At 66.6% G+C, this 13,749-nt stretch overlaps 3 protein-coding genes across 3 annotated transcripts; 1 reads left to right on the forward strand and 2 right to left on the reverse strand.

Moving 5' to 3' along the window:
- Positions 1-98: 98 nt before the first annotated feature.
- Positions 99-3,116, reverse strand: PFL1_01051 (uncharacterized protein; the record flags this gene model as incomplete). Its single annotated transcript, XM_007878551.1, has 2 exons — positions 99-162; positions 325-3,116. The coding sequence occupies 2 exons, from the start codon at positions 3,114-3,116 to the stop codon at positions 99-101; spliced, it is 2,856 nt and encodes a 951-aa protein (XP_007876742.1).
- Positions 3,117-3,904: 788 nt separating this feature from the next.
- Positions 3,905-6,187, reverse strand: PFL1_01052 (uncharacterized protein; the record flags this gene model as incomplete). Its single annotated transcript, XM_007878552.1, has 1 exon — positions 3,905-6,187. The coding sequence occupies one exon, from the start codon at positions 6,185-6,187 to the stop codon at positions 3,905-3,907; it is 2,283 nt and encodes a 760-aa protein (XP_007876743.1).
- Positions 6,188-8,814: 2,627 nt separating this feature from the next.
- Positions 8,815-10,818, forward strand: PFL1_01053 (uncharacterized protein; the record flags this gene model as incomplete). Its single annotated transcript, XM_007878553.1, has 2 exons — positions 8,815-10,521; positions 10,624-10,818. The coding sequence occupies 2 exons, from the start codon at positions 8,815-8,817 to the stop codon at positions 10,816-10,818; spliced, it is 1,902 nt and encodes a 633-aa protein (XP_007876744.1).
- Between the last annotated feature and the right edge of the window lie 2,931 nt (positions 10,819-13,749).

A 13,749-nucleotide genomic window follows, 5' to 3' on the forward strand; every position in this document is an offset into this window, starting at 1 on the left:
GGCCCTTGCGACGACGACGGTCGTGCACGGCTTTCAATTGCGCGGCCCGCTTTGTTCTGTGGGCTGCCCTTCCTGCCTGTGCCCGCCCCCGCCCGCGCTCATCGTCGCGCAGCCTGACTGAAGTGCATCGGCGTCGGGCTGGGCGCCGAGTAGGTATCGTCTCTGCCGCACGGGCAACCCGGGGTCGAATGGCGAGGGAGAAGACGGGATGGTGGCGTTAGTACTTTGGGCAAGGCGGGGGTGTGTGCCGGTCTCGACGTCACGCATCCACGACGGCGGGCCGGGCCGGGCCGGGCCGAGCCGAGCGAGGGCCGACTGACTCACCGATCAATCAAAGGCCGACCGCCGTGTACGGTGCCCATCTCGTCGACCTGGCCCCAGACGACAAAGTCTCTTGCTGCACCGCCACCTTCTCCATCGCCCGCTCCTCCTCGTCTCGCACCTCCGCCCGCCGCCGCTGCCGCTGCCGCCGTCGCCGATGACGAGGAGGACGGTGCGAGCGAGCTGAACGGGTTCCTCAGCCCCGCACCACCGCCGCCACCGCCGCCACCGCTCGCCCCCTCGTCGCGCGGCTGGGGCTTGGGCACGCCAAACAGCGTATCGTCCTCGATGCTCCTCGCCCCACCGCCGCCGACGCGCGAGTTGGAGGAGAAGCTAGACGTCGACCAGCCCGTCCCCGTCGCCGTCGCCGTGACGTTGGCGTTGCCCGGCTGGTTGTTGTAGTTGTTGGAAGACGAGGAGAAGCGAGAGCTCGCCACGGATCCCGGCGCCTGGAGACCGCCGTCGTCGTCTTCGTCGTCCTCCTCGTCATCGTCGTCCGAGTCGAGCGACGAGTCCTCGGACGAGTCTTCGTCCTCCTCCGGCAGCGCGTGCACCGCCGCCCCTCCGCCTGCGGCAGAGGCGGCGGCACCGCCCATCTGCGACTGGAGCGCCACTGCGCTCAGCTTGGTGCCGAGGTTGGCAGGAACCTCCTGTTCCTCCTCCTCGTCGTCGTACCCGTCATCGGACGAAGAAGGTCCCATCGCCCGTCGTCCTCGTCCCGTCGTGAGACCCTCGTCTTCGTCCATCAGCATCGCCGCCGCGCTGCTGGCTTCCGACCCGTCCAGACCGGCGCCGGCAGGTCCACGGCGCAACAGGCTGCCGCTCGAGTTGGCGGCAAACGACCCGGCCTGCGGAGTCACCTCGGGTGTCGTCGACATGCGAGGCCTCGACGACGTCGCGCCGCCACCACCAGCTGCCGAGAGCGACGGACCCCTCTTGGTCAGCGTCGGCGGCGTCGGCATGGAATCTCGACGGCGATGCCGTCCCGCCGCTGCTGCCGCCCTGTCCACGGCCTTCGCTTCCCTCTTGCTTCGCTGCAGTGGCGTGTCTACGGGACCTGCAGGCCGGGCCGAGCCTGCCCGCGGCGGGTGGCTGCTGCTGGCAGTGCTGGCGGCGCTGCCGGGTGCGGCCGAGTTGCCCCTTGGCTGGCCCGGCGTCTCCCTGCTGCTGTTTGCGCGGCCTTTCGACGTCGATGCCGAAGCCGGCGCTCGAGGATTGGCCTGTCCGACCGACCTCGTGGCGCCTACGCTCTTCAGGAGATCCTCGACCATGAGCTTGGCCGCCTCCTTGGCCGGCGTCTTCGCGTACTTGCTCTGCGGCACCGAGAACTGCATCGTCATGGGCGGAGACATGCCTGCCGGCCAAGCATACGAGTTGTTGTCCTCGCCATCCTCTTCTGCCGAGTCCCACTCCGACCCGTTGTCGCGCCGGCTCGGTTCTTTGCCTCGGTTGCCGCTGGCACCGCCGCCGTTGTTGCCGGCGCTGCCCTTGCTCTTTTGCATTCTCGAGGTGAGCGGCGTCTTTCGCAGGTCCACGATGCCGTTCCACATTTTGACGCTGGCAGGCTGCGCAAACGGGTTCGAGGCAGACGAGCTGCCACGCGGAGTCACCTCGAAGCGTGGCAACGAGTCGCGCGGCCGGCGGCCTGAGCCGCCGGCATCGCGCTTCCGCTGCTCCGAGTTGAGCACCTTGTTGAGCAGCGGACCGCGGGACCGCGGCGTGGTGGCGGCAGGCCGCTTTGCGTGGCGGCCGGGCGAGCTAGAGCCGATCGGCTTCGAGAGTCGCGGAGGCGGTGCGATCGAAGACGAGCCGGAGACGTCGCCTGCGCCGTGGTATCCGGTGCGAGAGATGTCGAGGTTCTCTACGTCCTGTGCCAGCTGCGAGCGATCCACCTCAATGGTCTGGTCGTTTGTGACGTCGTCGTAGTAGACGCGGTTGGCACCGCTGCCCCTGGATGCAAGGGCCGATTGCTTTTCGTGGGCGTGGAGGATGCTGTCGTTGTTGCTGTCGTCTGGTCGGCCCAGATCCTGGGTGAGATCACGTCGCAGCCTCTCAAACGGCGACTCTGTCGGATCGGCAAACGAGGCGTCGCCGCCATCGAGGTCCTGCTGCTGCTGCTGTTGTTGTTGTTGCTGCTTCTTCTTGTCTGCCTCGCGACGGGCCGCTGCCGCCATCGAGGCATTGCTGAAGCGAGGCGGCGAGCTGCGACGCGGGCCAGCCGCAGCCGAATCAAAGGCGCTGATCTCGCCGCTGTCGTCGCCTGTTGCCGCCGCGCCGTGTCTGGCGCCCCTGCGAGGGTGGGGCTGGTCGATGGATTGGTCGTAGAGCTCGGTGCCGGCGTCGGAGCGGGGCGAGGCCGTGACGTCGTCGCTATGGAAGGTGGTGTGCGCCTCGGACTCGCCGTCGAGCGTGGTGCTCTGCTCGTACGAAGCGTTGCCCTGGCCCGTATCTCCGTCGTCGTAGCCGTCGCCCTGGTCGTCTACGCGGGCGGTGAGGGCGACGTCGGCCGAGACCTCGAAGAAGTGTTTCCAGAACTTGGCGCCCTGCCACGTGCGAGCGCTTGCGACGCCGTACCGGTTGACGGCCGGGAGGATGCGGGATGTGACAATCTGGTGGCAGGTGGTGAAGTTCTGGTCGATCTCCTGGAGGACAGTGGTGATCTCCTGGTCGAGCTGGAGGATCTGCGTCGAGATGGGCACGTTGGCGGGGCCAGAGGACGAAGTGGCCGTCGATGCGGCCATGTCGATGCCGCCTGGCCCGCCCGGGTAGAGCGACTGTCTGGGCTGGCCGTACATGCGAGCGTCGATTGACCGAGTGGGCGGATGAGTGGAGAGGCGGTGGGGCTGTCTTTGGCTTGTTTTATCAAAGACGTCGTTTGCCAAGGAGGGTGGAGAGGGCGGATGGCAGTTGTGCGACGAGTGTCCGGCTGCCTGACGGCAATCTGATGTGCAATGCAGAATGGATGGACTTGCTGCTGTGTCAGCGGCGTCGGCGTCGTGATCGACCGGAAACGAGGCGGAGCGGCGGATGGTGGTGAGAAACGAGGCAGCGCTGGGCCCAGAGCGAGGTGTTGGGCCGTCGCCCCGAGCTCCTTCTGAGCTGGCCCGCATGCACACGCGCGCGCGCACCGACACGCCTGGCAGGCAGGCCTGGGCTGCCCTCGGCTGCCAGACAACAACACCTGCTCTTCCCTGCGCTGCTTGCCTTTTTCCCTGGTCACCCAATGCGCGCGACGCGCCCTGCCACTCACCAGCCAAGCAAAGGCAACGGGCACACACACCAACAGGCTCACCGCACCATCCACCAAACACCCCAAGCCGCTGCGACTACACAACACACCACTCTGCTCTGCTCAGCGGGCCCAAAAAGGTGATGGATTCAGCGATATAGACAGACCGTGGCAATAGCTACTTCTGCGAGGACCGACGAGGCTTGGAGACACTGAAGAGACGACAAAGAGAGATGCTACGAGATACAGACGAGAGAGATGGAGGCTTGACGGGCGAACGCTGAAAGGACCACAGGGATAGATGACAAGAGACATGGACCATAACTTAGCGGCAGGTGGCGATCGCAGCAGGGATCAAGGCTGCTGCAGCGCGGCGCAGCGGGCGATGAAGGCCAGAATGGCGCCGGCGCTCAGGTGGAAGCGGACGGGCGCCAGGCTCGACGCCTCAGCATACACGACCGCCCAGCCGCTGCCGGGAACGGGGTTGTGTGCCGACAAGAGCGGCGCGCTGGCACCGACCGCAGCGCCTTCCCTCGGCGAGGCGGCGAGGATCGTACCAGTCGCGCCCTCCGATCCGCCCCGGAGCGACGACGTCGACGACGAAGACGTCGAGACCGAGAGGCTCGAGGACCTCGACAGCCCCAGAGCTCCTTCGGGACCCGAGAGTGCGTTGGCGCTGACCCGGGAACCACTGTCGCGTCGAGCGGCGGCGACTTCGGGAGGAACGATTCCTTGCGCGAGCGACATCGATCGAGGTCGGTGGCACCGCACAAAGCCCGGCCCACCAACTGCGGCAGAGATGGGCGGAGATGCGGCCGACGAAAAGGAGCTGGCCAGCACCGAGCTCGAGGGCGACCTCGACTGCTGGTTCGCCCGAGCAGGTACCGCTAGCGGGTCGGCGCCCTCACCAGCCGTCGAAGCAAACACCTTGGACAGCGAGGTGCCGCTAGCTCCGCTCGAGCTCGAGCCCGGTCCCCTGCTGCGAGGCGCCGTCCAGAACGAGGTGCTTGATCGTCGATGGTTGACCGGCTTCGACGCCGAGCCATAGCCTTGACCTTGGCTGCCCGCACTCTCATCGTCTTGGACGGCTGTAGCTTTGCCGCCGCTTCCCTTGACGTCGACGATGCCAAAGTGCCATGGGCTCTGCTCCTTGGTGGGCGACGACGGCGAGATGGTCGAGAGCGGCGGCGTCATGGCCGGGATCAAGTCGTCGAGGACAAAGATGCCCTTTGCCGACGTGGTTTGCATCAGCGACACGGCCCGCGATAGCTGCGAACTGAGGCTGATGCTGACGGCCGGGTGGGTGTCCTTGCCGTCGGTACCTTCGGGTCGCCTCGAGCGCAGCGTCTTGACCAGCGTGGCCAGCGGCGTGTTGAGAATCTTTCGGCTGTCGGCCCGGATCACTTCGAACGCCAGCTCGGCCGACGAAAGGGGCGAGAGGAGGACGCCGCGCGCGTCGAGGATCGCCAGGCTGTCGAGGGCTTCGGCGTGCATCAGCGTCATGGCATCCAGCACCGACTTGTCGCTGCTGATCGGAGTGGCTGGGCTGGTGAAGCTGAGCGAAGAGAGCTCATCCAACCTCTCGGCCAGCACCGCGGCCAAAGCCTCGTCCCTCTTGGCCTCTCGAGATAGGAAGTCGAGCAGGTCGGTTCGACTGATGAGGCCGAGCGGCATGTCTGCGGTGTCCAGAGCGCCCGAACCCTTTTCGCCGGCGCTGGCATCATCTCGCGCTGTCCTGGTGACCACCACGTGGCTGACCCCGGGCTCGATGAGGCGAGTCAGGACCTCTTCTAGGGTGCTGCTGGGCGGTACAGCGCGCAGCTTGTTTGAGCCGCTCAGGTTGGCAATGAGAGCTGCGGGCACTTTCTTGTTGGCCTTGATCAGGGCGGCGATCTCTGCGGCCTGCTTCGAAAGTGGGCCGACGGGATACAGAGGCCGTCCTCTACCTGCGCCGGGGGAGGAGGGGGGCGAGGTGAGCCAAGAAGCTCTGCCGGCAGTCTCCTTGCTTGGCGAGGGGCAAAAGAGGAGGCACAGGAAGCTGTGCACGTCTTCTAGGTTGAGCAGGCTGCCGTAGCCTTCGACCCGAGAGCCGCTGATTCCGCCTCCTGCCTCGTCGGCCGAGGCACCGGGACGTTGCGTTGATCCTTGGAGGAGAAGAGGCGTGGCACGACCTGGCTCCTTTGCCAGCTCTTGGCAGGCCATATCTACGTCGGCATTGGCGGGGAGGACAGCGAGGGGTCGAGTGGCCGTCGGGCATTCGTCGAGGAAGCCCTTGGCGGTGATCGACCTGAGCGCGGTACGGAGGGCCTCTGCACGTTTGCCATCGACGGGCATGATGCCCGGTTCGACGCCGCGCTGCCGCTGCTCTGCATCGATGGAGCCTTCGCCGAAGCGGGAAGCGTTGTAGGCGGGTCCGGGCAGGAGGAGCTCGGTGAGGACTTCGATGCGGCTGGCTCGGCGTCCGTGCCTGGACTGGTTGACCTGTTTGGGCGAGCTCGAGACCGGCAGCGGATCGACGACGACGCCGGCGGCACTGTTGTTTCGGAAGAGCTCTGCAGCCTTGCGGCTGCCCGCTCGCGGCGAGCGCGAGGGCGAGGAGCGGTTGATGGCGATGGGCACGGCGACTGAAGTCGACATCTCGAGCCGTCGTCGAGGCAGGGCCCGGAGGCGGGTGTCTAGCGTCTAGGCTGGAAAGGGCAGCGCGAGGTTGTGCAGCCCGTCGGCGGGTTCGTCGAGCGTGGTCGTCAAGATGGTCGTATGGCGGGTCCAGGTGGGAGATGCGATTGGAGATGATGGTGGACGGGGGAGGTGCGAAGGCGGTGGTCGTTGGCAGCGGCGAAGTCGAGTGCCCCTCTTGGTCGGTGACCCAGGCCGAGAGCTCTTGTCGGTGAGGAAGGGGGAGGAGCAGGATGAGGTGTCGGTGGTGCTGCAGCGCTGTGGGCGCTGGCTGGGAGCCGCAGCTGTGCGATGCAAAGCCGCTTTGGAAGGAGGCTTTGGGTGACCTCGCCTCGTACGGAGCGGGTAGGCCAAGCAGCCTAGGGCGAGCGAACCCAATTGTGCTGAACGAAGCTCGGGCGGGCCAGGCAGGCAACGGGTGAGCCAGCGTTGCCGTGATGCTCGCTCATGTTTCAACGGCTTTGCAGGGACGCACGAGATAGGGTCGGTCGAGGGGGAGCCTGGACCCGGTGCGCTGCTGAGGATGGTCAAGGCCGGGCAGAGGCAGGCCATCCAGAGGCAACGCTGGGGAGCGAGGCGGGCAGGTGTCACAAGGCCGCTCGCCAAGGGGGCGCCATATGCATAGGAGCAGCCTGCGTGAACCGGGCCCAACTCCGCCTGCCTGACTGCGTTGGCTGGCCCTCGAGCTCGAGCCGCCCGCAGACAGGCGAGCGCCGGTCCATGCAGGCGAATTGCGGGGTGCAGCCGGCGCTTCTGCATCCCCACAGCAGCAGCGGCAGCGGCAGCAGCAGCAGGCTGGGCCGGCTAGGCGCTCGACGCTGCCTGCTGCCCCGTGCCATGATGGCAAGCAAAGCGACCCCGGTCAAGCCTCGCCTCGCCTCGCCTCGCCCGCGCGAGTTCTACCGCCCAGCAGGCTCACCAAAGTCTGCTGCTACGGTACTTTACCGCCATCTCAGCCGCTGAGCCCGTTGGGCCACCGACCCTTCTGACCTTAGCTTGCCCGCACGCCCGCCCGCCCCCCCGCTCTCACGCAACGCTTAGCTTGTCGCTTGTTTTTCTCTCAGGGTCCCTCCCGTGGTGGGCAGCCCCGGTTCGGCCTGCTGCCTCCTGTCTCCTGCCCTGGATCCGGCGTATGGACAAGGTGCTGGCACCGCACGCATAACGAGGGGCGGAGTCGCTGTACGTGGGCCAGCTTCGGCGTCCTCTATCTCTGCCTGACAACGGGCCATCACCGTGGCCTCTATCTGCTGTGCCGTAACTGCCCTTTCTCGCTCCACCTTGCTTGCTTGCTTCGGCTTGGGTGCAAGTCACAGGTGTCGGCGTCGATGCGCTTAGCTTGCTTGCTCGGGCTGGCCCGCCGCAGACTAGCCCGCAGGTGCATCCGCAACCGAGGCAGCCAGCCATCAGCGGCAGCAGCCTGACTAGGGGCCGGTCCATGAGCAGCCAGCACGTACGTACGCCGCCCTGTTTCATCAGCATCGTATCGCAACAATGCGGTCCGGGGTCGACCGCCTGCTGGGAAGCTTTCTGCGGGTCAATTCTCACACCACAGAGCTCTCTGCCGGGCAACAGAGGTCCCAAAGAGGTGCGTCTCCTGTGCCGGATCGTTAACGTTGTTGTGCGTGCCGTGACCACCAGGCGTCGCCGTCGTCGCCCAGTTTCTCCCGCCTTTGCCACGGGCGATTCGTGCTATGGGATTTTGCCGAGAGCATGTCGGCACCTCATCAAGTCGCGGCGTGCTTTCATCCGACGTGCGCCGGCGGTCAACCTAGCCTGCGCCGGCGTCATAGAGTAGGGTGTGCGCAACACCCTCTCTGTGGTCGCCTGCGTCACAGCGGGCGAGGGGCTGAAGACGATACAGTAACGTCGGCGTCGACGTCAAGCCGCCGACTTCCTCGCGGTGTAAGCGAAGCTACCCTAGCGCGCGCATCGCCAAAGGTGTCCGGATGGCTTGCAGAAGGTTACTCTGGGGCTGTTGACCGCGGTGCAGGTCGCAGCCATGCCCGGATGAACTGGTTCGTAGCCCGTTCCTCCAGCGCGCCTGGTTCGTCTCCTGCTGCTCGTGGTGGGTGTCCGCTGCTCGTCACTCGCCTGGCCCGCCGCTCTTGCGACGATAGGTGAGACCTGCCTGCCTCGTGTGCAGGAGATCCTTTGTGCCGGGGACCGGAGCACAGGCATGTTGTTCAGGACCAAGATGGCAGCGGCCTCCCACGTCGTCGCCCTGTGTCGGTGCCATCGCCGTGCGAGTCGTCGGTGGCACGGGCACAGGGCGACCCAGCGCGACCTCTCAGCCGGAGCCAGCCCTTTCTCGCGCGAGAAAACAATTTTAGACTCACGAGAAGAAGTTGGAGTCACCGGCGGGCGGTCCGCTGCCTTCTTCTCCACACGCAAAACCGGAAAACGGGCGGGCAGGCAAGCAGGCAGCGGCAGTTCAACGCTCGACACGCTCCTCGAACCCAACCACCAACGACCATCGCCCAGCCTCAGCATACCCCGCCATCGCCAGCAGCGACCGCGCCACCTCACCTTCCGTCCACCACCACCTGCACCGCCCCTCCGAATCCTCACAGTCCCACGCATTCCCCACCATGGAGCAGAGAACCGTCGGCGTCCTGGGCGCGGGCCAGCTCGGCCGCATGTTTGTCGAGGCCGCCTCCCGCCTCAACGTCCAGGTCAGGCTGCTCGACGTCGGCGACACGGCCCCCGCCAAGCAGATCAACTACGCACCCAACGCAGAGGGATCCGGGTCCGAGCACGTGGATGGCAGCTTCGTCGACCCGCAAAAGATCCGCCAGCTCGCATCCAAGGTCGACATCCTCACCATCGAGATCGAGCACGTCAATGCGCAGCAGCTCCAGCAGGTGCTCGACGAGAAGCTCGTCGACGCCGTACACCCCCTGCCATCCACCATCGCCCTGATCCAGGACAAGTACGCACAAAAGGTCCACCTCTCGGAACGCGGGCTCCCGCTCGCCGACTACATCGCCGTCGGCCCCGAAGAGGTCACCGCCTCGTCCGACGCCGCAGTCACCAGCAAGGCGCAGGAGCGGAGCGTCGCCGAGGCCGGCAGTGCTTTCGGGTACCCGCTCATGCTCAAGTCCCGCACCCAGGCCTACGACGGCAAGGGCAACTTTGTTGTCAAGTCGCCCGAACAGGCCGCCGAGGCCGTCGCGGCTCTCGGCGGCGGCAAGCGCGGCCTCTATGCCGAGAAGTGGGCGCCGTTTGAGCGCGAGATCGCCGTCATGGTGGTGCGCAGTGCGACTGGCGAGGTCCGCGCCTACCCGGCCGTCGAGACGGTGCACCGCGACAGCATCTGCCACACCGTCCATGCCCCTCTGCGTGTCCCCGACGCCGGCGTCGAGAGGCGGGCGCGCGAGATCGCCCAGCAGGCCGTGGCGACGTTTGGCGGCGCCGGCGTGTTTGGCGTCGAGATGTTCCAGATGCCCGGCGGCCAGCTGCTCATCAACGAGATCGCCCCGAGGCCCCACAACAGCGGCCACTATACCATCGAGGCCACCGAGACGAGCCAGTACGAGAACCACCTCCGCGCCATCCTCGGCATGCCGCTGGGCAGCACCGCGCTCAAGGTGCCGTCGGCGGCGATGATCAACATCCTCGGGCTGGCCGACTCGGACAAGGACGCCGAGGCCGTCGCCAAGACGCTCGCGCCCGCCGCCGTCAGCCTCGACGTGCCCGGCGCCACCTGCCACCTGTACGGTAAAGCCGGCTGCCGCAAGGGGAGGAAGATGGGTCACATCACCATCGTCGGGCAGAGCGACGCCCAGGTGCGCGAGAGGCTGGCCATTGTCGACCGCGCGCTCGACGAGGCGACCGAGCTGGCCAAGACCGGCGCCAAGCTGCCGAAGCGTCTGACCTTGGCGGGCGTCAGCGACGAGGCCGCCGCCGTTGCTTCGTCTTCAAAGGCGGGAGGAGCAGCGGGCGCAGCCAAGACCAAGAGCGCGGCCGACTTCTCGCACCCGCAGCCGCTGGTCGGCATCATCATGGGCTCGGACAGCGACCTGCCCGTCATGCTGCCCGCCGCCGAGATCCTCAAGAAGTTCAATGTGCCGTTTGAGCTGACGATTGTCAGCGCACACCGCACGCCGGACCGCATGCGCACCTACGCCCGCAGCGCGCCGGCTCGGGGTCTGCGCGCCATCATCGCCGGAGCGGGCGGAGCGGCCCACCTGCCGGGCATGGTTGCGGCGCAGACGGCCCTGCCCGTCATCGGCGTACCCGTCAAGGGGAGCGTGCTCGACGGCGTCGACTCGCTCCACAGCATCGTCCAGATGCCGGTGAGTAATAGGAGCGGTGGCCAATGTCGGAGAGATGCTGTGCGACAGACCAAAGCAGACCGACTGACACTGATTCTCCTTTGCCTCGACGACGCCGCGCAGCGAGGCATCCCCGTCGCGAGCGTGGCCATCAACAACAGCACCAACGCCGCGCTGCTGGCCATCCGCATCCTCGGAGCCGCCGACCCGTCGTACCTGGAAAAGATGCAGGCCTACATGGACGAGATGGAGGACGAGGTCAACGGCAAGATCCAACGGCTCGGCGAGCAGGGGTGGGACTACGTCGTCAAGAAGTAGCCAGGCCGTTCCTCGGAGCCGGCGTCCTTGCTTGTCGAGGTCGAAGAGTCGAAGAGAATAGAGTTTCGATTCCGGATCATGTTTTTCCCCCCCTCTCTCGAAGAGATGGAGCATCGACTGAGCTGGCCGGCGAGTGGGCATGGGCTGCAGATGTCTGGCTGTCGGTCCGATGTTGCATGCTCGCAGCGCGCTCCGATGTTGCTGCACGGTCCGTCGCAGCGACGCCAGGCCGGCATGCCGATGACCAACGGGTAGCGGGGCCGACGCGACCGGGCGTCTTTCCGAAGCAGAGGCGACATAGCCGGCGGTCGGCGTGCCTGCCCTGCCTGGCCTGGCAGTTAGGTTCGCTCGCTCGCCCGATCCTGCCTGCTGTAGCGGCTGTGAGACAGAGCAGAGAGCGTGGGGGACGACGAGGGCGGGTGAGACAGGAGCTGGCATCCGAAGCCGAACGACGGATGGGCCGCCCGCCCATCCCGAAGTCGCTTTGCGTGCCTGCCTGCCTGCCTGCCTGCCTGCCTGCTTGCCTGCCTGCCTTCCCATCCAGCAGGCTCGCAAGCAGGTTGGAGGGGCGGCAGGATGGCGGGCCAGCCCGCCCCATCTACCGACCGACAGCCAGGCGGGTCACCATCGCAGCGGAGTTGATGCTCCAGGTCAGGAGACGAGGCCTGGCCTGCCTGCCGGTGAAGGCGCGCGGTGAGCAGGCCCCTCTATCGCCGCTGCTGTCTGTCGACCGGGTCAAGGAAGGAGCGAGGTGAGCGAGCCCGCTCCGCCGTCCCTTGCCAAGCCGAGCTGCAGCCTCCAACTTCCGCTCAGACGGAGAGTCGCTCCCATCTTGGTTGCTTGGTTCTCAGCTCGATACCAACGCCGAGCCAACCCCCTGGCCTCTTGGTCCCGCGTCGCAAAGTCATGCCGCCAGCCACGCGATGCCTTGCCTGCCTGCCGTGTCCGCTGCCTTTGCCCACGCCATGTCATCGAACCGTCCGTCCAGGAGCGAGGCTTCGAGCGCGGCGAGCGGGCGGGCGGGCGCGATCTCGCAGGCAGGCCCCAAGAGGCCGCAGCTGCTCGTTGTCATTTTTGCAACTCCGTTGCATCCGTACCTCGACGCGATCTCATGTTGTTTGCCGGCGAATGAAGGACGGGCAAGGCCGCGCCGGGGCCGTTTGTCCGCTCGTCGTCGCTGCAGCGTCTATGGAGCCCGATGGACGACCGGACGAGGTGACGACCAACAAGCGAGCGACTCGATAGCCGGCCAAACGACATCGGAGAGGGCCCCGTCAGAGCGCCGGCTAGGCGGCCCTCTCTCTCCCCCACGCTCACACCCTCTCTCGATCTCGACCGCCTTATCTTTTTTCCTTCCGGCAGGCAAACGCTCGCCTCGCCTCGACTCCGTCATGCGATGGCGCGCTCGACATCGTCGACATCGCCATCGTTCGGCCGGCGACTTGCTGCCTGCCTGCTTGGCCTCGCTCGCCGCCGTACGCGTTGGAAGAGGCGTTTCGCTTCACACTTTCGCGCCGGCGCTGGCTGGTGGCGCTGGTGCGTGGCTTCCCACGAGCGAAACTCTAAACTTTCCATCCAGCCCTGGCTTGGCTTTTTGCGCCCCTTCGCCCTCGACCCGATCGGACGACGGTGGCGGTGCGATGCGATGCGGTGCGTTGCGGTGCCTGGCCGGCCCTCGACCTCTTTGCTTCCCATCGCTTTGAACAGGACAGGGGCTCGAGGCCAGTGCACGGCAGGATTCCGATGGTGCCTGCGCGGATGGACGTCAGGGACCCCGAGCGGGACGGACGGACGAGCTGGGCCCTGCCTTCCTCATCGGGACGAGACGTTCGAAAAGATCGATGCGCTCCAAACAAGCAAGCAGCAAGCGCCAGCGGGCGGCTCTGCCTAGGCAGGATGGAAGGGATGCGCCGGTAGCGTGGCAGGCAAGCAGCCAGCCTCGCGCCTGCTGGCGGTCTGGCGCTGGCGACCCTTTGCCCCTGCATAAAGGGAAACAGACAGGCTGCCTGCTCGCTTTTTTTCTGGGGTGCCCATCCGGCACCGCTTGGCTGGCTGGCTGGCTGGCTGGACTCGGCATAGAAGCAAGGCGGGGACCCCAAATTCGGCAACCGGGTGGTGGCTGCATTTCGAAACAGGCACGTACGCAAGCCGACCTCGCTCGCTCGTCTGGTGACGGCCGCCTGCCTGGGACCAGGGCCTAGGCGGGCATCCTCGCTGCGTGCTTCCCGGCAGCGGCAGCATCAGACGACACCAACCACCAGCACAAAGGCAGGCCTGGCCGGGCTACCTAGGCATCGAGCGACCCGAGCGCGACCACCCGAGCAGCAGCAGCAGAAAGAGAGGACCATGGTTGCTCGCTCTTCGCCCAGAGTTGGCCGGCCAGCCAGCCAACCAGCCCTTCAGCCGGGTCTGATCCGATGCGCCATGGCCGCCACCGGCGGCGCCACCGACGACGACGACGACGGAAGGCACCGGAAGGGGAGGCATGAGAGATCGAGTGTTGAGGGGCGGCCTGGCCTGCGTGCGTGTTTGATGTGCTCACGTACAGATAGACAAAAGGCCTGGGCTTGGCTAGGCTAGGCCAAGTTACGCTGCGCTGGGACCGCCCGCTCGCACGCACGCCTGGCCGAGGTACGGTCGGTAGGAGGCAGGTGGGGCCAGGCAGGCGAGCTGATGTGACTTCCGGAAGGAGGCTGATGGAGATGATGAAAGGGGCGGCCTGCTAGGGTCGTTGTCGGCGCCGCCGTCGTCGTGGTGGCAGCCCTGGCTCCTAGCTGCTTGCTGGAGCAGACGGCCTGTCCAACGCCCTAATTTCCTGCAGGCGGGGCAGACCCGGGGGGGCCCATACCTGCCTCTGGAATTCGACCAGGCAGGCCCACGACCGCCGCCCGCCACGCCCGCCCGCCGTCTTGACGCAGCAAGGTCATCCTT

Source organism: Pseudozyma flocculosa (assembly GCF_000417875.1).
Source record: "Pseudozyma flocculosa PF-1 unplaced genomic scaffold scaffold00002, whole genome shotgun sequence".
Taxonomy (NCBI): Eukaryota; Fungi; Basidiomycota; class Ustilaginomycetes; order Ustilaginales; family Ustilaginaceae; genus Pseudozyma; species Pseudozyma flocculosa.